We start from the raw sequence: 23,806 nt of genomic DNA, 5'->3' as shown, positions 1-23,806 counted from the left end.
GGAGCACATCGGCTCTAGGCAGTGACAATTGACTGCCCCCCTGCCACAGCCTGCAAGTTTTCCTTAGAACTCAGAATCTGAACGGCGGAGTTCATCTCTACCCAGGACTAAAACAAATGGAGGAATCAAATCCATGTGGTTGACGACTCAACAGAGAGGGATTAATTCTAACCAGTAGGATAGAGAGAGTTGAGCTTCTGTTTGTGGCTACTAGAATTGACCATAAACATGTTTCCTCTACTATTCCACCCAAATTTTTTTTTATCTGTCCCTTGCCCTTCATTCATTTCTGGATCTTTTTCTCATGAGTGAGCATGATGACACCTAATACATATTGATAACAAGCATTATGGGCTCTAGCCAATCTGATTACATTGAAGAAGGGATCTAGCCGTTATTTCCAATGTTGTCCATTTGGAGAAGTTCCCCCATTTCCATTCCAACATTAAGCCTTTGGTTTCTCTGGCACTGAACATGAAGGGAATCTTCCCATTGGGTACAGCGACGGCAATAGTAACCTGAGGTTTTCAACCCTCCCCAAGCTACAAAGCTCTTTCTCTATTGTTGTCTGTGTCTTTTGTAGAGTAGATTTCCCCTACTTAGTTTGCTAGTGGCACTAGTGGTAGGAAGTTAAAGGGAACCAGAGACGAAGCACCCTTGTGTATTTTACCATACATATCAGTAAGAACATTAGAGAAAACACTTACTATGCTCTCTGTTTCATCCTCACTGCTAAAAGTGTCTGTTATCAGCTGTGATAAGAATCCCGGACTGAGCATTCAATCTAGCTTTGCCGGGAATGATTATTGCTGAGTCATTATAGCAGAGCCACAAGGGGGCAGACTTGGGCTTGAAAAGACACCAGAGAAGACAGACTCAGCTATAATCTTTCTGTAGCAAAGCCAGACTGAGTGCTCAGTCGGGGATTCTTATCAGAGGTGATAACAGTCAGATTAAACAGAGAACAATGAAACAAAGAGCAGATTAGGTGTTTACTGTCATGTTCCCACTGATTTATAAGGTAAAATACAAGAGGGTGTTTCATCTCTGGTTCTCTTTGAGGTAAAATATTTACAATAGGGACACAGGCAGCACTTAAAAAAATTCTACAGAATTGTTGACGCTCTCTTGCATTGTCAGAACTTAAAGAGGTAACCAAAGATTGCATTTCATCCCAATCAGTAGCTACCTTCTTTCTCATGAGAAATCTTTTCTCGAATAGATCATCAGGGGAGTCTGTATGGCTGATATTGTGGCAAAACCCCTCCTACAGTGTGATGTCAGGACCCAGGTCCTGACAGTTTCTTGTCTGTGAGCCTTGTTGCATTGTGGGAAATAACAGCTGTTCTGACTGCCAAGCAATCAGTATCTCCCTCTGTGCGTATGTGTATCTATAAAAATCAACCATTTATCTTATCGCATTGTTAGTGGCTGTGGTTATAGATAATGGCAGTTGGTGCTCTCTGTTTGTTTTCATGTCTGCCAGTAGTAAAGATGATGACCTGCAGGGTGGTTGCGGATCAAAAACAATATGAACAAATAGCATGGCGAATATCAATCATTTATCGATCTCTCTTCTATTTTTTTTTAACTTCTCACATTGCAATGTATTTATTTATTTTGTTCCCCTTTTCTCTCTTTAACCACTCAGTGACATGCAGGCGTATTAAAACGTCCTGCTGGAGCCTCTTAATGGCTTAAAAACGTTTTAAAACATCATGCACTGCTGCTGCGCGCACTCCAGTGCGTGCTCCCGCGTGTGCACGTGTGCGCGCTTGCGAGTGCGCTCCCGCGTGTGCACTCCTGTGCACGTGCACGTGAAAACTGTGAAAAAAGCACCAAAAAAAACCCCAAAAAACACACCTTTATTTCCAAATACTATATGGTCACCATACTTTGTACTAGGGACATAATTAAAATGTTGTGATAACCAGGACAAAATAGGCAGATCAAATGTGTGGGTTTTATGCACAGTAGCAGTGTTTATATTAAAAATATAGGGGATGAAATTGAAGAAACTGTGTATTTTTTCTCCCTTGTTTTCCACTTTAAAATGCATAGAAAATAAAGTAATTACTGAAAACAAATATCAACCCCAAAAAGCCCAATTGATGGTGAAAAAAACAAGATCTAGATCATTTCATTGTGGTTAGTAGTGATTAAGCTATTGGCAAATGAAAGGGATGAGCACTGAAAGGTAAAAAGCGCTCTTGTCCGTTAGGGTAAAACCCCCATTGGGGTGAAGTGGTTAAAATCAAAACATTTAGCCTTTAGTGTCGTAGGATGGAGGCAGCATTTCTTTAGATGAAGAAAGATTGTGACACATTTACGAAAGACAAAAGGATATTTATACATTTGGGAATGACAGAGGTGAGAGTTTCCTTTAAGCACATGACCAGTCCGAGCCACACCCCTTTTCCTCACCTGTATGGATTCCTATCCGAAGTCGGAGCTGCTGTGTGGGGCGATGTCGGATTTTGAACGTTCTGACGGCATCCAGCAGGGCGAGAGACATGCGAGCAATCTCGCGGGCGTGCAGCTTCCCATTGCGAACAGGCAGCCCAGAAACCACCATATAGGCATCACCAATTGTCTCCACCTAGAATAGAGAACAGTGATAGTCACCGGTTTATAGTGGACTTTCCATGGGTCACATTCTACAGTAGGTCATTAGTGTAATGTTATGCTTTAAAGATGTACTGTAACCCCTTAAAATAGACTTGAAATTACCTAGGGCTTCTACGGCAACCCCCCAAACCCCCCCTCCCCCGCGCCGGTGCAAAACGATGCTCCGGTCCCCTGCAGCTTGCGACATTAAAATTGCAAATTCCGGAAGTGAGCCGCAGGGTTTTGTACCGGCGCGGGCACAGGAGGTCGGGGGTGGGGTGGGGCGGTTGGTTAAAGAAGAAGGGACAGTCATACAATCCCAGGAAAAAGCACATATACAGTATAAGTGGATGAATACTTGTTCCAAGTAAAAACATGTATTGTACTGTCTATGTTTTGATTTCAGTGAATTTTATATCTATATATATAAAATCGGATGTATGTGTGTGTGTGTGTGTGTGTGTATGTGTGTGTGTGTGTGTGTATGTGCCGCGATCACGCGAAAACCGCTTGACCGATTTGAACGAAACTTGGTACACAGATCCCTTACTACCTGGGATGATAGGTTCTGGGGGTCTCGCGGCCCCCCTGCACATGTGGGCGGAGCTACAAACAGCCAATCAGATTCCACCCATTCAAGTCAATGGAAAAAATGTAAAAGGCTGCCATTCTCACAGTAATCAAGCCAAAGTCCCCACACTTGGCACAGTTGGTCACTTGGTGACCGAGGTTACAAATCCAGGAAAAGTGGGCGGAGCATAAAACAGCCAATCAAATTTCAGCCGTTCATTTTAAATGGGAAAATGTAAACTGCAGCCATTCTTAGACTGTTAATCGCAGGGTTCTCAAACTTGCCACACTTGGTCACTGGGTGAATGCGATTAAGATTCAAGAAAATGGGTGGAGCCTACAACAGCCAATCAAAATTCACCTATTGATTTTCAAGGGGAATATTTAAACTGCTGCTATTCTTACACTGTTAATGGCAGAGGCTTCAAACTTCCTACAGTCGGTCATTGGGTAACTGGGGTCCAAATTCACTAAAGGGGCGGGGCCACATACAGCCAATCAGATTTCCTTAGTGGATAAACTGCTTCCATGCACACATTTTTGATGCCAGGAACCTGAAAGCTCACAAACTTGGTCATTGAGTGACTGTGTGTCAAGGTTACAAAAAGTGGGTGGAGCCAAAACAACTTTTACTGGGAAAATATAAACTGCAACCCTTCTTACACCGTTAATGGCAGGGTTCTCAAACTTTGCACAGTTGGTCATTGGGTGACTGAGATTAAGATTTTGGAAGGTGGGTGGAGCCTACAACAGCCAATAAAAATTCACCTTTTGATTTTCAAAGGGAATATTTCATCTGCTACCATTCTCTTATACTGGTAAAAGCAGATGCCTCAAACCTGGTACAGTTGGACACTGGGTGACTAGGGTCCAAATTCAGGAAGGGGGCGGAGCCACAAACAGCCAGATTTGTTTATTTTTCAATGGGAATATACAAAGTATTGATACCAAGGACCCCAAAGCTGATAAACTTGATAATTGAGTGACTGTATGTCAAGGTTAGAAAAAGTGGGCAGTGCCAACAACTTCATTTTTTACATTGCAGGGTTCCCAAACTTTACACAATTGGCCACTGGGTGACTGGGATGAATATTCAGAAATGTGGGTGGAGCCTACAACAGCCAATCAAAATGAACCTATTGATTTTCAAGGGGAATATTCACATTGCTACCATTCTTACACTGTTAGTGGCAGAGGCCTCAAACCTGATACAGTCAGTCATTGGGTGACTGGGGTCCAAATTCACTATAGGGGTGGAGCCACAAACAGCCAATCAGATTTGTTAGATTGATTTCAGCCATTCTGTTATTGGCAGGGTTCTCAAACGTGACACAGTTGGCCACTGGGTGACTGGGACTAATATTCAGAAAAGTGGGTGGAGCCTACAGCAGCCAATCAAAATTCACCTTTTGATTTTCAAGGGGAATATTTACATTGCTGACATTAATGCACTCTTAATGGCAGAGGCCTAACATCTGCTACAGTCAGTCACTGGGAGACTGGGGATTAAATTCTGAAAGGAGCGGGCCAAAAACAGCCAATCAGATTTGTTTAATTTCAATGGTGAAATGCAACTTATTGATGCCAAAGCTCATAAACTTGGTCATTAAGTGACTGTATGTCAAGATTAGAAATAGTGGGCAGAGCCAAAAACAACTAACTTTTTACATGGGGAAATGTAAACTGCAGCTTTTCTTACACTGTTAATGGCAGGGTTCTCAAACTTCACACAGTTGGTCACTGGGTGACTAGAATTAATATTCGGAAAAGTAGGTGGAGCCTACAAGAGCCAATCAAAATTCACCTATTGATTTTCAAGGGGAATGTTGAAACTGCAGCCATTCTCGCACTGTTAATAGCAGAGGCCTCAAACCTGCTACAGTCGGTCGTTAAAGAGAACCTGAACTGAAAATAAAAAGTCAAAATAAACATGCACAGGTCATACTTACCTCCCGTGCAGTCTACTCCCCAATCTCTTTCTCCTCTCCCGTGTCCCATTTGTCCACTGTGATCAATGGAATTCTCCGTCCTCCATTTTAAAAATGGCCATTACCCCATAACAGCTTCCTGCTCATCACACTGTTAAACTGTAATATCGCTCACTTGAGCCATAGGGAAACATGGACATTACCTTGTACATTCAGTTGTAACTGACAGCTGCTGATATATAACTGACAGCAACTGGTATATTTCAGTTCTGACAAAATATTGTCAGAACTGGAAGTGATCACTGTAAGGAGAAAATGGTGAGCTTCTGAGAGGAACTGACAGTGAGGTAAGTATGTAATATTCATTTGCAGCGACGTCATGTGTTTATTTTAAATAATTTTACTCACTTCAGGTTCCCTTTAAGTGTTTGGGGTTCAAATTCAGTAAAGGGGCGGAGCCAAAAACAGCCAGATTTCTTTGCTGGATAAACTGCTTATATTAGCACAATTTTGATGCCAGGAACCCAAAAGCTCACAAACTTGGTCATTGAGTAGTGACTGTGTGTCAAGGTTACAAAAAGTGGGTGGAGTTAAAAACAGATTTTTCTGGGACATTGTAAACTGCAGCCCGTCTTCACTGTTAATAGCAGGGTTCTCAAACTTAGCATAGCTGGTTACCGGGTGACTGGGATTAATATTCAGAAAAGTGGGTGGAGCCTAAAAATGCCAATCAAAAATCACATGTCACTTTTCAAGGAGAATATTAAAATTGCTGCCATTTTTGCACTGTTAATGGCACAAGCCTCAAACCTGGCACAGTTGGTCATTGGGTCACTGGGGTTCAAATTCAGAAAAGGGGACAGAGCCACAAACAGTGAATCAGATTTGTTTCATTTAATGGGAAAATACAAATTATTGATGCCAAGGACCCCAAAACTCACAAACTTGGGCATTTAGACTTTGTGTCCAGGTTACAAAAAGTGGGCGGAGTCAAAAACAAATTTCACTGGAAAAGTGTAAACTGCAGCCCTTCTGTTTATTTCAGGGTTCCCAATCTTTGCCCAGATGGTCACTGAGTGACTGAGATTAATATTCAGGGAAGTGGGTGGAGCCTATAGTAGCCAATCAAAATTCACCTGTTGATTTGCAAGTGGAATATTTAAATTGCTGCCATTTTTACACTGTTAATAGCAGATGCCTCAAACCTGCTACAGTTGGTCATTGGTTGACTGGGGTTCAAATGCTGGAGAGGGGTGGAGCCACAAACAGCCTATCTGATTTGTTTAATTTCTATGGAAATATACAAATTATTGATGCCAAGGACCCCAAAGCTCACAAACTTGGTCATTGAGTTTTTGTGCGTTAGGGTTAGAAAGTGGGCGGAGCCAACACCAGTCAAATACATACCCGGGCAACGCCGGGTCATCAGTGGGTGAAGACAAATACAAATTTCACTGAGAAAATGTAAACTGCAGCCATTCTGTTAATGGCAGGGTTTTTAAACTTTGCACAGTTGGTCACTGGGTGACTGAAATTAATATTCAGAAAAGTGGGTGGAGCCTACAAAAGTGAATCAAACTTCACCTGTTGTTTTTCAAGGGGAATATTTAATTGCTACCATTCTTGAACTGTTAATGGCACAGGCCTCAAACCTGGTACAGTTGGTTATTGGGTGACTGGGGTTCAAATTCAGAAAAGGGGGTGGAGCCACACACACCCAATCAGATTTGTTTCATTTCAATGCAGATTATTGATACCAAAGACCGCAAAGCTCACAAACTTGGTCAGTGAGTAATTGTGTGTTAGGGTTAGAAAAAGTAGGCGGAGCCAACACCAGCCAAATACATACCCGGGCAACGCCGGGCAATCAGCTAGTAGTAAATAAAGAGAAGACTGTTCCAGGCATTTTCTATCTTTACTGCCTCTGGCTGAAACCAACCCTGATGTAATTTCCTCCCTTACTCTTTTTTTTCCTCCTGCCTGAAATGGTATATGCATTGCCAGCTCTCCTCCCCACCGAGCTCTGTACTAAAAACTGCACTGTCATATCTAGCTTACTTTGTAAACACATGTGAGCACAGCATAGATCTTCAGCAGCTATTTACCTGTTCCAGGCGTCTGGCTTCTACTCTCCTCAATTGTGGCACTGCAATGCCGACATCCTCTTCTGAGTTTGATCACATGATATGTCATGATCGTAACCCAGGGAATAGCAGTGCCTCCCGGTGGTAGAGGAGGGGTGATGGCAGAGTCTCTTTCATCACCCCTCTTCCACCACCTGGTGGCGCTGCAACACTGGCACCATCCCTGGGTTACGATCACATGCCATATAATGTGATTGAACCTTAGAATAGGATGCTGGGAGTGCAGCGCCATCGGTGGATGAAGAGAAGCCGTTCTACCCGCCCGGAACAGGTAAATATAAAGAAGTTCCTTGTGTCACTCTACATAGCTGCATTAGGCAGCAACACGGCATATGCCATTACAAGACGCTCTGGCACATATTATCTAACGTGCGGGGCTCTTAACAGATTAAAGTATTCCAGCTAATCCCGATAGCGAAACCAGTCGGGATCATATGTATGAAGAAGTCCGCCATGTTGATCAACTGTTTCTTTAAGAAAACGATCGATAAAGGAATCATTGATGATGGATTGGGCCCACCAGCTTCTTTGTTTTCAAACAATATCTGAATGATCGGATTGAAAAGAAAATCTATTGTTCCCTCTACTAATACGGAAGCGCAACAGTGAAACGTATTTGAAAGAATTTACACCGTTAGGACTTGTGTGTGGCCGCATGTTCTTATTGTCAGGTTACAGCTGCGGAAGGACATAAAAGCAAGCTATACTCCCATGAACCAAAGCGCCACTCCTTCCTGTACTTGTTTTTTCTTGTTCGTCACGTATCCGTCGTGTGAGGAAGTGCTTGGGACAGATAGTTACGTTGAACCTGGTCTTGAAGTTTGTTTAGGAAGAACGTCGACAACGTGTAAATTACCTACTGCTTTAAGTGATACTGAAGCGAACAAAAACCTTGTGATATAATTAATTGTTTGTGTAGCACGGATAATTGATAGAACATTAGTAAAAAAGAAAATAGTGCCATATTTTTATTTTAATGTATATAGCTTATTTTTTACAACATTGCATCATTCTCTAATAACTGCAGTTTCCACAATGCACTCAGCATTTTAAATGATTTCACAGTGCAGGTAAGTGACCCCTTGAACTTTTCTCTGCAGAAAAACCATAAACAAAGAAGAAACAATGAGAGACAGTTGAGATAAGTGCTTCAAAAGGCAGTGCTGTCCACATAAAGTCCAGAGCTCACAGGACCTCTTTTGCATAGATAACAACTGAAGTTTCCTAACTCTTCCTGTACTGGAAACAATAGGAGACTCATGCCTCTGCTCCTAATGTTTTATTTCTTAGATGTACTACACATACAAATCATTATATCATAAGTTTATTTTCACTTCAGATTCCCTTTAACAATGTATTGCAATACTGTTCAGTGAGTTTTGTGGAGAGCTTTTGGCTTTCTTTAACCATTTCCGCCGCCCGGACGTGAAGCTCACGTCCGGGCGGCAGCTCTGCAGCGCTCCCGCGCTTGGGCGCGCTCCCGCCCGCGATCGCATCCCCGCTGTGCCGCCCGGTAGCCGTGGGATCAGTGAAAGGGAACATGGTTCCCGATCACCGATCCCTTTCCCCCGCAGAAAAACCGAAGCGCTCACCTGTGAGGCTTCAGTTCTTCTGCCCGGAGAGATTTACGCATCCCCCTTGTACTTCCGCTTAGAGAGAAGTACAAGGAGGGAAACAAAAAACGAAGGTGGCCATCTTGTGGCCAAATAGTAAAACTACAGCTACACATTTTTTACATTACTATTTACACATCTAACAACATTAAAAATTAACAGTTTATGTCCCACACCAAAATATTACCCAAATAAAAGTTTTAATAGTAAAAAAAAAAAAAATTACAATTAGAAAAAAAAAAAAAAAAAGACAAATAGTTACCTAAGGGTCTGAACTTTTAAAATATGCATTTGAAGGGTGTATACTACAAACATTTTTAAAATTATAAGCTTGTAAATAGTGATGGACGCAAAACGGAAACGATGCACCTTTATTTACAAATAAAATATTGGCGCCATACATTGTGATAGGGACAAAATTTAAATGGTATAATAATCGAGACATACGGGCAAATAAAATACATAGGTTTTAATTATGGTAGCGTGGATTATTTTAAAGCTATAATGGCCGAAAACTGAGAAATAATGATTTTTTTCCATTTTTTTCTTATTTATCTTGTTAAAATGCATTTACGGTAAAGTGGCTCTTAGCAAAATGTACCACCCACAGAAAGCCTAATTAGTGGCGGAAAAAACAAGATATACATCAATAAATTGTGATAAGTAGTGATAAAGTTATTAGCGAATGAATGGGAGGTGAAAATTGCTCTGATGCATAAGGCGAAAAATCCCCACGGGCTGAAATGGTTAAAGTACCCCTATAGCAGAGGTGTCAAACTCAATAACGTAAAGTGCCAGAATCTAAAATGAAGTCTTAAACGCAGACAAAATTGGTTGTTAAGATTTAACATTTTACTGAATAGTCTAAAACTAAGTGGTGTAACTATTAGGTCCATAAGGGTCTCACTCCTCCCCCTTCTGCAGAGTAGTGCGGTGGAGCAGTTTAATATTTACCTGCACCAGTGCTGCTTCGGGTCTCCTCTGGTCTTCCTGACGGCCACACACTCTATGCTGCATACTTCTGGCTCCTGAGGTGTGTCACATGATCAGGAGAAGGAAGTATGGAATCATAGTGCATGTGACTGCCAGGAAGAACAGAACAGACAATGCAGCGCTGGAGCAGCGCCTCTGCACTGCTATGGGAAGGAAGGGGGGGGGAGGGGAGTTTTACCAGCCGCTGGGGGTTTGGACGTGGGAGGGGGGGGCGTGGCTGTACTTGTGTGGGGGAAGTGCTTGTGCATGAATAGGAGCGTGGTTACGATCTTCAGGAGGGTCCCTGGCAGCCGCAATGGTTTCCAGGAGGACATGGGGAAGCCTCTGGAGGATCCCTTTTCTTGGGTAAATATCTGTTTTTTTACCTTAGGGTCACCTTGGGTTTACTTTAAAGTGTACCTGAGATGAAAGGGTGTAAAAGTTTTATACATACCTGGGGCTTCCTCCAGCCCCTGCCTTTCAGATCGCTCCTTCGCTGCCGTCCTCTGCTTCCTGGATGCTCTGGTAGATACCCCGTTATCTTGGGCCAGTCGGTGCAGGCGCAGTCCCCCGTTGCGATCCCATAGCTGGGAGCATTATGCACCTGCGCGCAGTATGGCCCAACTGCCGGGGCATCTACTGGAGCATCCAAGAGGCAGAGGTAGATGTGTGTACGTAGTTTTTTTTAGGCAGATTGCAGAGGACTGGCCGATAGCTGTTTCCTCGTCATACAGCTCCACCAAAAGAAACCACAGAAGAATACGTTCCAAGTCCTTGTTTCATACCTTGTAGACATCAAAGTTGTCTATGATGGCATCAAAGCAAGTGTAGAGGTCGTTCAAGAGCGTGACCACCTGAAAAAAGAACCAGCTCATTGAAATCATTCACCTTCATATACAATGGCATGTAAGATTTACATGATAATCATCTATTGGAGGCCCAGGTCTGAGAGAATATCAAATTGAAGCAATGTTATTGTGTCAGCCCAAATTATAGTTGTAGTCTGATCGGCAAGTCCCTCACTTGTGTTTTCTCTTGGGAGTAGTGAGGTCTACCTGCTGTAGTTGACTCCTCTGTGGACCAACTTGACGTTTTGGTTGATCTTACCAATTCTGGTACGTGAACCCCTTCGTTGGCTATTGTACTGTTTATGCTTTGTAATAAATAAAGAACACAGCACAGGCTGGGGTATAGCATTACAATGGTTGTAACTTGTGTGCAGACCCCAATACTCAGGCCTGGTGAGATCTCACCACTGGAGGAGCCAAGAGACAGAGGTGACTGTGGTGTATTGTGCCAGCAACCACCAAATGCAAAAATATTAGCCATTGGTGTGGTGACTAATATTACAATTCTGAAGTTGTTTCAAAGAATCATATAAGCCATATATTAATAACAAATCACATCTCTAAAGGTACCCACACATGACTCGATCTTCCATTGAGCAACTAAGCAATGAACTTTATTGGATGTTCAACAGCGGTGTGGTTGATCAAAAGTGGATCAATTAATAGCCCACATACTAAGATCCTTTTCAAATTTACCTTCACTAATCGATCTCTACGATGTTGTGCCTTCATGCTCTGAAACAAAAAATTGCTTCTGTGCTGATTGAAATCATGTGAAGAGTAGCTGATTCCTTTCCAATCGATCAATAGTTAGTTTGCGCCCACACATCGCGCACAGTATCAAGCGAAGTGCACGGTGCTGTGCGCGATGTGTGGGCGCAAACTAACGCCCTGGTTTGCGCCCACAAAGTGTTAAGGCTCACTAACCGGCTTAGCGCCAGTTAGTGAATCAAGGCCAAGGTGGGTACATTTATATACTAGGGTGGACGTGGCAGACTTGGACGATTCCCTTGTGATTTCATGCTGAAATTGATCAGGAATTTGCTTGTGGTACATGGACAGCCGACAGATCTCTCTCTAATCAGATTTGATCAGAGATAGATCTGTCTGTTGATTGAATCTGCCCATCATCGCTAAATGTATGGCATAGCTCCCAGCTGTCCCTCTTTGGGAACCCTGTGCCCCTGTCCCTCTTTCTTCCTCATTTGTCCCTCTTTCAGGACAGATGCACAGATTTATATAAATATATGTAATTTCTTTTACTGAAAAAATATATTTAATATACTCTAAATGTAATGTATATCCTTTAAAATCGACATATTTATTATTTTTATATGTTAATATGAAGGAAAATGAACCAGGATAGAAAGGACCAGTGTGGTTTGAATTATAAAACAACATCATTTTCTTATGAAATCTTTATGGTATGTGAGACTAGGGGTGTGGCCTAAGGGTCCATCTTTCTGATTTCAAAATGTTGGGAGGTATGGCATAGGCACATTTACAGAACCCAAAAAAATCTGCAGACAATGAAAAAAACAAGGAGTATACACTAGAGATTGGTAAATTTAGTCCTGTCAAGTGTTACAAGCTAAAGGATTACACGTATCTGTAGTTGAAAGAGCCCCCTGCTGTAATGTAGCTCGTGGTTATGTATATAACGTTTAGCAGGTGGCTGTATAACGTTTGCATGTTTCGGATGGCAGCTGTTGTTACCGTATATTTGATGTATTACATTGGAGTACCTGCATTGGCGTGCTTTCTGCTGAGAGCGCGGTGAAGCCTACAATGTCACTGAAGTAGATGGTGACGCTGTCAAAGGCCTCTGCTTGAACTGTCTCTCCTCGCTTCAGCTGCTCAGCGACGGAACTGCAAGAACAGAGGGTGTGGGACTCGAGTGGCGGCAATAAACAGGTTTCTTACAAGATAATTGAGGGCACAAAGAAGGAGCGCTGTAAAAACAAATCCGGAGATTTGGACGCATCCGGCGAAGGGGGGATGACACACAAATATTCAGAGACAGCAGCCGGAAGTTCCGTTGCGTTCATTGGTCACCACAATATCGCACGCTGTTACAGCTGTACATCCGATAAACCAGGTTGGCCTGAAATCTATCAAATCATTGAACGGGCATGCTTGTTGGGGCACCAATTGTCATCTGATTCGATAATATTATCAAACTAGATGGTCAATAGGGCTGCAGAAATGATAGATGTGTGACCAATTTTAAATATAAAAAGTTGTCTGAACACTTAGCAATAACTTCTAATAGAGACTGATGGGAAGCATGGTAAAACCAGGTGGCCTGTACTATCTCAGTTTACTTACTGAGGCAATATCTGGTAGAGGAGAGCTTCAGCTTTGCGTTTCTCTTCCAGGTAGGCCTGCGTTCGGTCTTCTACTAGTTCCTCCAGATTGTTGGCATACTGCTCCATTCGTGACAGCAGGTTGTCCAGGATATTCGTGCTGCTCTCTCTGCAAGGTGCAAGGTACACTTTTATACACTAGCTATACGGTAGTGAGGGAAAACAAGAGGTCACATCAGATTCTATGACTGGAAAATAAAGCTTGGGGTATTTTTGGTCTAGTGAGTGCATTTTTGGTCTAACTCTAACGGCATCTTCTTCCTATTGGAAGCAGAACATACAACAGATTTGAAGGTAACACATGATGGTAGGTACATAACCATGAGTGAGAAGGTCGTCACCTGTTGAACTTGCGTAGCAGAACTTTAATCTGGTTGAAGTCCGGCCTGTCTAAAGGGTCCTCAGCCCAGCACCTCTGCATGAGCACACCAAGTTCCTGGATATGGCAGTAAAGGTTAGTAGACGGCCTAAAGTATGGCTTTTCTTGGCTCTTGACCCGTTCTATTATCTCTGAAGAGATAGGAAGGAAAACCTAGAACTTTTATAGAAGAAAGTGGAATTTCTACATTTCCATCAACACACTCAGTCTATGTAACACTGAAGCCAGTGGTGGCCTTAGAATGTTTGCTTGAGAACCTACCTTTGGGACTGTAGTCCTCACTGTCCATGTAGAACACTCCATTTCTGAGAGCAATCTCCTGAAGGATGATGCCAAAACTGTACACATCTCCTTTCTGGGTACCCTGAGGATTGGGCGATTCCATTCGCAGGAGCTCAGGGGCGGTCCACAACTTCTCTAAACAAAAGGAGCAAACCTCTCAAGAAAACAAGACACAGAAATACTTCACTGTTAACCTCTTGTCCCACAATTTCCCACTTGCACTTTCTGAAATCCCCAAACGTCCAATCCTGTAGATTTGTAAACCACCTCCCATCTTTTCTCACGCCCCTTTAACCCTTCTTACTAATACACATGTATCATTTGCTTCAATCAGTGGGGTTGATTCACAAACTTATCTTGTCGATACAGAGGCGCAGCTATGGGTGGCAATGGGGCACATATGTCCCTGGGCGCAACACTGTGAGCAGCACTGTGAGGGTGCTCAGTGCGGCCGCCGCACCACCACGTGAGTGAGAGATGGCTCGCTGGCCGCCCAAAGTGCCTCTGCGTATCTCCCTCCTTCCCTCCGCAGAGGAGTGCAGAAACATTAATAACAGCAGAAAACTTACCAACTCCAAAGTTCCAACGATGACGTCATCTCTCTTCTGCGGGACATCTCCTTGGTAACAGCGGTGTCATGAGTGCACTGCAGAGGAGGAATGACGTCATCGCCAGAATGTTGAAACCGGTGATTCTTTTGCTGTCAGTACACATCTGGCTAGCTAAAGGGGGGGAGGGGGGTACATCTAACTATCTAAATGGGGGCACATCTGGCTATCTGAATTGGGGAAGGAGAATTATTTGGCTATTTAAACGGAGCACATCTGGCTATCTGTGTGTGTGTGTGTGGGGGGGGGGGGGCACATCTGGCTATTTGAATATAGGGAGGGGGCACATCTGGCTATCTATGGGGGGAAGGGAGCCCATCGGGCTATCTAAACAGCATTTGAACATTTGGCTCCACCCATGACCACACCCACATTCTGATGTGTGGCCACGTCCATCCCCCCAGGACTGTCCATAGGGGGTTGCAAAACCTGAAAACCCCAGCCACACCTCTGTGTGAATGAAAGGAAATTCTCTGGAGTGTTTATATCAAAATTGAAAATTGTGCGAGTTCAACTTGACTAACACTGAAAATTCTAAGAGTGTAAACAGGGACTTCATGAAGGGCGGCGTACATGTCTGTTAAGCAGAAGCAGCATGGCCTGTGCCACAATGTATGAGACAGAAAGTATGGAAAGAGGAGGACAAATTTGTGTTGGATTTTCCTTAATAGGCCCCTATCTCACAGGCTCCCCATGCTCATAGGCGATTGTTGTTGCAAGTAAACCTGTCCATCTTACTGGCATAGTAGGCATGAGAGTCTTCGATGTCCACGATGGCTCGGAAGCTGGCCAGACCGTAATCGGTAATTTTCAGGACGAAGCGGCTGTCTACCACGCAGTTGCAAGACTTCAGGTTCCCGTGGGAGCCGATGACGCTGTTGTGGAGGAAGAGCGTTCCCTGCGGGGGGACAGAGAGTGAGACGAGGGAACAAATCACACCTGGCTGAATGCAAACAAGTAATGCTAAACCCTTTTTACCAAAACATGATTGGGACTATTCTTTTATACAGTGTATATATTCAGATTGGTACCCGGTGGGCACAGGAATGTCAGGAGAAAGTTTGTAAACACAATGGGAAAGTGCAGTAGGAGTAGTAGAGAAAATGTGATGTGTATCAGTGTGTATGTACCATATTTTTCAGAATATAACACTTATTCTTAAAAAAAAAAAACTGGGCGGAAAGTCTTATATTTCGCATCCTGCCACCATGTTCCTCTCCCCCTCACTCCGGTCCTGCAGCTCCACCACACACGCTCCTCTTCTCCTCCTGCAGCTTCCTGTACACTGTGGCCACCTCCTACTCTACCGCTTTGGTCCTCCATACTTCCTGGTTGGCTACTTCCTGATTAGTTCCCTGCCTGACCCCAGCGGCGCACGTGCAGCCTACGCCGTGTGTGATTACACATGCAATGTGCATATGTGCCACTGGGGCCACGCAGAGAACCACTAATCAGGAAGTAGCCGTCCAGGAAGTATGGAGGAGCAAAGCACTATAGCGGCAGGTGGCCGCAATGTACAGGAAGCTGCAGGAGGAGTAGAGTGTGTGTGGAGCTGCAGGACCGGAGCGAGGGGGAGAGGAGCGTGGAGGCAGGATCAGGTGAGAGTATTTGCAGCAGTGGTAGGTTAGTGTAGTGAAATGTAATTTAGTGTAGCTTAGCTGGTAGGGCAGCAGGGATTAGTGTAATGTAGTGCAGTGTAGTGTAGCTTAGCTGGTAGGGCAGCAGGGATTAGTGCAGTGTAGTGTATATTAGCTGGTAGGGCAGCAGGGATTAGTGTAGTGTAGTGTATATTAGCTGGTAGGGCAGCAGGGATTAGTGTAGTGTAGTGCAGTGTAGTGTATCTTAGCTGCTAGGGCAGCAGGGATTAGTGCAGTGTAGTGTATATTAGCTGGTAGGGCAGCAGGGATTAGTGTAGTGTAGTGTATCTTAGCTGGTGGGACAGCAGGGATTAGTGTAAAGCAGTGTAGTGTAGCATAGCTGATGGGGTAGTAGGGTTAGTGTAGTGGAGTGTTTCTCAAACCTGTCCTCGTGACTCCCCAACGGTGCATGTTTTGTAGGAACCCTCACTTATGCACAGGTGGGGTAATTAGTGTCTAATGCTATGTGAATTCCATGTAGCTGAGACACTAATTACCTAATCTGTGCATAGGTGCAAAACATGCACCGTTGGGGAGTCACAAGGACAGGTTTGAGAAACACTGGTGTGGTGTGTAGTGTAGTGTAGCTTAGCTGGTAGGGCAGCAGGGATTAGTGTAATGTAGAGCAGTGTAGTGTCGTTTTACCGGATAGGACAGCAGGGATTAGTGTAGTGTGGAGCAGTGTAGTGTAGGTTAGCTGGTAGGGCAGCAGGGATTAGTGTAGTGTAGTGCAGTGCAGTGTAATTTAGCTGGTAGGGCAGCAGGGAGTAGTGTAGTGCAGTGCAGTGTAATTTAGCTGGTAGGGCAGTAGGGATTAGTGTAGTGCAGTGTAGTGTAACTTAGCTGGTAGGGCAGCAGAGATTAGTGTAGTGTAGTGTAATTTAGCTGGTAGGGCAGCAGGGATTAGTGTAGTATAGTGTAGTTTAGCTGGTAGGGCAGCAGGGATTAGTGTAGTATAGTGTATTTTATCTGGTAGGGCAGCAGGGATTAGTGTAGTATAGTGTAGTTTAGCTGGTAGGGCAGCAGGGATTAGTGTAGTATAGTGTATTTTATCTGGTAGGGCAGCAGGGATTAGTGTAGTGAAGTGTAATATAGCTGGTAGGGCAGCAGGGGTTAGTTTAGCCGCATCCAGGATGGGTTGATTTGGAGCACTTCAAACTCCCTTCTCTCCTGCCACAACCTCTCCAGTGACCAGGAATTGGCACATGCAGATCAACAGCCTCAGCCTCTATATATATATTTTGCAGTATATAGCCATTCAGGACAATGGGCCCAGACTTATGAAGTTTGTTCTAGGATGTGGATGTCTGAGGAAGCAGATTTACTAAACACTGGTAAAATTTAGGCGCACACGGAAAGTTTACTGGCATTTAGGCAGTATTGGGCAACTATGTATTGGGCATCTTGCAAATAGCGCAGCTTGTGGTATGTACACAACAGGTTGCTTTTATAATGTGTGTTACGTTGCTTCTCCGCTGGTTAGAGGCTTGAAACTTTAAACCATACCTGAAGTGTGGTAATAGTGACAAGCACAGTTACAGAAATGGATTATGGTGAAATGGGGCCCTGGGCAAGTACTCACTTCGGGGCCCACCTTTGATGGCCACCTGGATGTTTTTGTAAGATTTTGTGGGAGCTAGTTTCAACCAGCCCCTAGTTTCTCTCCAGGCCCTAGGAACCTGAGTTGCCTTGTGGATGATCTGCTTCTGCCCAGTTACCTTTCTCCCCCTCTTCCTTATGGTCATGTCATTATTTCCTTTTGAGAGGCCTGAGTTAACCCAACCGTCAGTGCAACCCTGTCTAGCTCTGCCCGGATGCTGAATTTCCATCCTCCAAGAAATGGCCACTACGATATGTGTGTAGGGTGATCGGTAAACACTAGCGAGGGGAAGATGGGCAGAGATCGGCGTCATAGTGAGAGGGCGTTCCTGGAAGGGTTGATTTTCAGCACATTCTATCCTTTAGATCAAATCTGCCTAAAATCTTCCTCTGCACTGAAGATTATTTTTAATCGATTGTTTGAATGATCGATTGTGTATGGCTACCTTTGGTCTGCAGACTGGCTTGCACCTCTCATCTGCAGAGCAGCCTTACGATACTATTGACTTCAGTTGACAAGCGTCATTTGGCAGTGAGCTAGTGCAGAGGTGAATGAGGCTTTGTTCAGTAGGTAGTGGGTAGTGGGTAGCCATGGTTACGTGTCACTGGCCCGCTCAACGAGAAAAAAATCCATCCTGAAAGATTGAGTTTTTAGATGAGAAAGATCTTTCCTTCTAATCAAGAGAGATCTTTTGTTTAGCACATGGCTAACTGAAATGGCTGATATCAGTTGTTTCAGCCCTACAAAGTGGCATGGGGATCTGAGGACCTGTAGGCCAAAGGTGTTCGGTCTTACCATGGATGCACAATGCTAACTTCATGTTCAGCCGAAACAATGCAACTTTATGGACTCGATTTTTATACCAAAAAATGTGTCTTTTGTTGATCATATTGGCCGTTTTAGCCAACCAAAGTAATATGTTTTAGGTTGGATTCCAGAGGCTTCCACCATTTTCTACCATCAGCTTAGGCCTCAGAAGTGCGTCCGCACAGTGCCTGCGCCGTAACACGGATTTGCTTGGGCTCCAGCAGGAAAAGCTGAGCCCGATCAGTGCCGTGTGATTCCACAGGCTCAGACTGCCTGCACTTGCGTAGCGGGATGGACCTGATCTGGCTCGGTTTTTACCAAACAAAGCCAAGTGGGCCCGTGCTAATGCACAAGCAGTGGCTGTCAACAAGCTATTTTTCTGGGGTGACGGGCTCCCAGCTAGGGATGCTCACTCGGATTCCGTAGAGATGAAATTTCCGATCGAAAGTTGGCATTTTCGATTGGAAATCGGAAAAAAAATGTATTTCTGAAGAAATACTTCTGCAACTCAGTGATTTTAGCCCAATTAGGCTGCATTTCCACTTGTGCGGTGCGAATCGCCGCGGTAAAAATTCGCATGCGAATTCGCATGCGGGTCTATGCGAATTTTCATGCGAATTCGCATGGATGACGATGTATGCGAATTTAACCATGGCAGCACTGGTGTGCTTTTCCATTGTTTCTATGCGAATTCACATGAAAATTCGCATACCCAAACCTCATGCGAATTTCCTATTAAATACATTGTATGCGATTCGCATAGCGGTATGCGGTATGCGAATTCTGATGGCTCTTCCATGCAAATTTTTTCTGCACAGAAAAACGCAAAGGAATCCTGACAAGTGGAAACAGTCCCATTCACTTGTATTGCTATGCGAATTTGCATGCGAAAAACGCATGCGAATTCGCGATGGTGGAAATGGGCCCTCACAGAACTTGGAAGCATTGGACCAATCAAAGAATGCAAAGTCAACTCAGAAGTATTTGGCCAATCAGAGAATGCAAAAAATGCCCCCCCCCCCCAAACCCAAAAACTGTACATCTGACATCTGCAGAATCGGTAATCGGCATAGGCAGAAATCGGAATTTCTGTGGAACTGGAAATCAACATTTCCTACCATTCCTAGCCCTAGCGCTGGAACAGGCCAGTGGAGGAGGATGGGGGAAAGGCTCTGGAGGATTCTCCTGATGAGGTGAGTACACCGTAGGCAGGCCCGGATTTACATCCCAGGAGCCTATAGGCACAGATGGTTTACCTACAGATGTCACCCTCCATGAACCTACAAAATCCCACTGAACTGTACCGCAAGTGTGCTGGCTGACCCAGCTGTCACTTCTCCCTTAAGCTCAACACACACCATACAATCTTGGTTGTACAGATTTACCAAATCTATGTAGTATAAGGGCCAACAGATTGAAAATACCTTGAATGATTGATTGGATAAGCTCTTATACTACATGAAAGTGGTAAGATTGAACAACCTAGATTGTATGGTGTGTGTTGAGCCTTACTTACCATGCCCATCATAGGTAGCTACAAGAGCCTCTTAGGCCTCGTTTCCATCTATGCGCTTCTGTCCGCTTTTCAGCAACATGTATCAATCTGTAACATTGATGTGCTGATAAAAAGCGGACAGAAGCGGATAGAAGCGCATCAGTGGAAACAAGGCCTTAGGCTTCGTTCACATCATTAGCGCAGATGTCTGTGCGATTGGAACGCAACGCGTCCGATCGCACGCCATCTGCGCTCCTATGCGCTGCGCTGCAGATCCCATTCATTACAATGAATGGGATCTGCGCTGCGATTCCCAAAAATGCGTGCAGTACGCGATAGAGCAATCGCGCTGCCACGCAGCGCATATGATGGGAACGGTAGAAGGGCTGTCTATGCCCTTCTACCGTTCTTGCGTGCCGCACACTATACGCGCTGCCAAAATGCGCACCGCAGCGCGTATAGTCTGAACGAGGCCTTAGTATTAGGTAGCCACAGCTGTCCTCAGAATTAAGTAGCTAGAGGTGCCCCAAGTATTAGATAGTTAGTGTTGCCCCCGACTGAAGGGAGACCTCGTAAGTGGAATGTGAGACGCAGGTGAGTAACCTCTCATTTATGCTCCGCTTGGGACTCTGCATAGATAAAAAAAAGGGACGGGAGTGAGCACTTTTCCATCATCAGGCGCCTGTAGGCATATGCCTACAGTGCCTTATGGTAAATCCCGGCCCTGACCGTATGGGCACTTTTTTTCCCTACAGGTACCCTTTAACTAAACCAGCAGTATCACTGGAATATAATCACCATGAGTCGCATTCCGTTGTGAAACCTGACATAAAGTTTAATTATTTTCCTGTAATAAGATTTCCTGCTCACCATCCCTTCTGTGCCTCTGGCAGCTGCCTCCATGGCCCTGCCAGGCTCATCTCTTTCTGTTGGGACTGGAGGCATCATTTACAATGTTCTAATGAACTCTAATTATTTCTACAAGTAATAGGTGAGGCTGATTCCTGGTGATTATCATCTCCGCACTGCCAGGAGTTTGTGTTGTGGATGATGTTAGCAGTGGGAGGCTTGGAAACACATCCAGAATGTGTGAATTATTTGGCTTTTTCTGAAAGGGAGTCACGTTTTGTATTATGGAGTAGGGATGAGAACAAATTTTACATATTCGTAATTTCGCATTGTCATTTGCAATGACAATGCAACATCGTTGTGTGAAATTTCGGGTAAAATCGTAATTCATTTCGTTTGTAAACATAATTATGAACCGTAATTTAGCAATTTCGCATAATTTTCTCGTAATTTCGTGCTGACTTTAGCGGTTAATAGCAAAGCCCCCATTGCATGCTATTGTCACCAAAATTTTGAGAAAATCAATTTTTAAAAATACAAAGGGAAAATGTTTTTTAAAGAGACTCTGTAACAAAATTTTCAGCCTTATTTCTTCTATCCTGTAAGTTCGTATGCCAGTTCTAATGTGCTCTGGCATACTGCAGCCTTTTCTAGTTGCATTGTCTCTGTAATAAATCTTATCTTCTTTCCTCTGTCGGCCTCAGGCTGGAATGTGTGGAATGTGCAGCACTGCTTGTCATTGGCAGAAGCTTTACACACCCTCTCCAAGCTCTGCATGAGTCACACAGTAAGCTGTTCTCAGCCTATCGCACTCTGGTTAGAAGCCATGTCTTTTGTTTGTAAACACTGCCTAAAACTGGCAATTACAGGCCAGGATTGCTGCAGGGAGTGGCAGAAACAGCACAGAGGAGCCCAGGAGAACAAAATGAAGAGAATGGTATGCTTTTTATTGTAAGAATTTTAGAGTACAGATTCTCTTTAAGCTGTTATATTTCTAAGTTTAAACAATTCAGCCTTCAGTCGTTTTTCACTTTATGCATCCGAGCAATTTTTACCTCCCATTAATTTGCCAATAACTTTATCACTACTTATCACAATGAATTGATCTATATCTTGTTTTTTCCGCCACCAATTAGGCTTTCTTTGGGTGGTTCTTGCTAAGAATTATTTTTCTCTAAATGCATTTACAGGAATATTAAGAAAAAAATTGAAAAAAATCATTATATCTCAGTTTTCGTCCATTATAACTTTCAAATAATACATGTTACCATAATTAAAACCCACACATTTTATTTGCCCATTTGTCTCGGTTATTACACCATTAAATTATGTCACAATGTATGGTGCCAATATTTTATTTGGAAATAAAGGTACATTTTTTTGCATCCAATCACTATTTACAAGTTTATAATTTAAAAATATTAGTAATGTACTGTAACGAATGTGGAATTATTTTCGTGGTCAGCGCACAGGACGCGCGCTGACACTGCGGAAATCCTCCACAAGCGTGTAATTAAAGAGAACCCAGCTATGGTGCTATGCACCTGTAGAGGGAGATTCCCACCGGCAGATGGAGCTGTGGAGTGCAGACGAACACAGCCTCTGCACGGCCACAGATGCCAGATGGGAATTGTACGAGTTGAAGCAATGCAGGGCAAGATAGACAAAAGAGAGAGAACACAGAGGCAGAATGTATGTGTATCCACTAATCTAGTCGCCACCCTGTGACGGTGAACACACAACAACAGAACCGAAGTGGGAACACAATCGCAAGAGTGGCGATTGCCAAAAGTGACACAAGACCGAATAGACAGAGCACAAGTGTAGAAAAAGAGCACAGAGACAGAATGAATGTGTCCACCCATCTAGTCACCACCCAGCGACGGTGAACACACAACAACGGAAACGAAGTGGGAATGCAATCGCCAGACTGGCGATTGCCAACAGTGACACAAGACCGAGCAGGACAGAGCACTAGAGTAACAAGAAAGGCACAGCAAGCAACAACAATCAGAACATCAAGGAAAATAACAAACGCAAGCTAAACGCAAACACCGCACTCATTCGCAACAGCGAACGCGTTTAAAAAAGATCACCGCGCGTTAGGCGCCCAGTGATAAGCGTGCCACCCTAACTAACCAATGAAACACAAACATGAAATAGAGAACGCGAACGCTTGCTAAACGGTTGCCTCACCGAGCCTACAGCAAGCGTTCGTACCAGACATGACAGACAGATGGGGCTACCAGTAGCAACTGCTGCTCTGGCTAGCACCCCTAAGGCAGAATACAAAACGAACCACCGCCTCTACCGCTAGAGCGGATGCGATCCAGACAGACAAACAGTTGGGGCTACCAGTAGCAACCCCTGCTCTGGTTAGCACCCATAAGGCAGAATACAGAAGGAAGCACTGCCACTACCACTAGGGCTAATGCAATCCAGACAGATGGAGCAGCCAGTAGCAACTGCAGCTCTGGCCTACACTCCCAGACAGACAGAACGATTTCCTGTCGACCGTCGCTGGCGACAAGACAATCGACACAGAGAGACAGAACAAGGCAATACAGATAATACAACCTGACTGCACTAGAAGGGATGCCTAGTGCAGTCCCAAGGAATTTCTCTAAGGTAATCTTAGCAAACGATAGCAAGGCTGATACTCCAAGAGAGTTTTGCAGGAACAAACCATCATGACCAGCAAGGGATTCTGGGAGCAAAAGGTATTTATACTGCAAGCCATCAAAGGAGGCAGCTAGGCAATTTGCATGACAAGTGTATGCAAATTCCTCAGCAGAGCAACTCTGAAACTTGCAAAGCGAAGACAGGTCTCTTTTCCAGAGACTTGTAGCATTCAGACCTAAAAAATGGTCAAACAGCTGTCTGCCCGTGCAGACAGCTGAGCAGATCATCACATGGACCCTTAGGTAACTATTTTTTTTTTTTTAAATTGTAAGTTTTTTTAAAAAATTTTAGTTAAAAATTTCGGTATTTTTGGGTGTGGGAGGTAAACAGTTAATTTTAAATGTAATTTATTGTGTTATCTGGGGAAAAAATGTATGTGCATGTAGTTTTACTATTTGGCCACAAGATGGCCGCAGTGA

At 44.0% G+C, this 23,806-nt stretch overlaps 1 protein-coding gene and 1 long non-coding RNA gene across 3 annotated transcripts in view; one reads left to right on the top strand and one right to left on the bottom strand.

The window, feature by feature from the left end:
• NPR1 (natriuretic peptide receptor 1) overlaps positions 1 to 23,806 on the bottom strand; it is a 173,042-nt gene that overhangs the window by 2,319 nt on the left and 146,917 nt on the right. The window contains exons 13-19 of the mRNA XM_068252423.1: positions 15,056 to 15,215; positions 13,689 to 13,844; positions 13,390 to 13,558; positions 13,011 to 13,157; positions 12,428 to 12,551; positions 10,620 to 10,688; positions 2,425 to 2,599 (exon numbers count right to left, since the gene is read on the bottom strand). Of these exons, the coding sequence (XP_068108524.1) occupies positions 2,425 to 2,599; positions 10,620 to 10,688; positions 12,428 to 12,551; positions 13,011 to 13,157; positions 13,390 to 13,558; positions 13,689 to 13,844; positions 15,056 to 15,215 (1,000 nt within the window). The remainder of the gene's footprint in view (positions 1 to 2,424; positions 2,600 to 10,619; positions 10,689 to 12,427; positions 12,552 to 13,010; positions 13,158 to 13,389; positions 13,559 to 13,688; positions 13,845 to 15,055; positions 15,216 to 23,806) is intronic.
• The window catches only part of LOC137532191 (uncharacterized), a 242,214-nt gene that overhangs the window by 109,284 nt on the left and 109,124 nt on the right, over positions 1 to 23,806 (top strand). The window lies entirely within an intron of this gene.

This window comes from Hyperolius riggenbachi, chromosome 9, assembly GCF_040937935.1.
Source record: "Hyperolius riggenbachi isolate aHypRig1 chromosome 9, aHypRig1.pri, whole genome shotgun sequence".
Lineage (NCBI taxonomy): Eukaryota > Metazoa > Chordata > Amphibia > Anura > Hyperoliidae > Hyperolius > Hyperolius riggenbachi.
The sequence above is the reverse complement of the archived record's forward strand: the minus strand, read 5'-3'. Positions and strand labels throughout refer to the sequence as shown.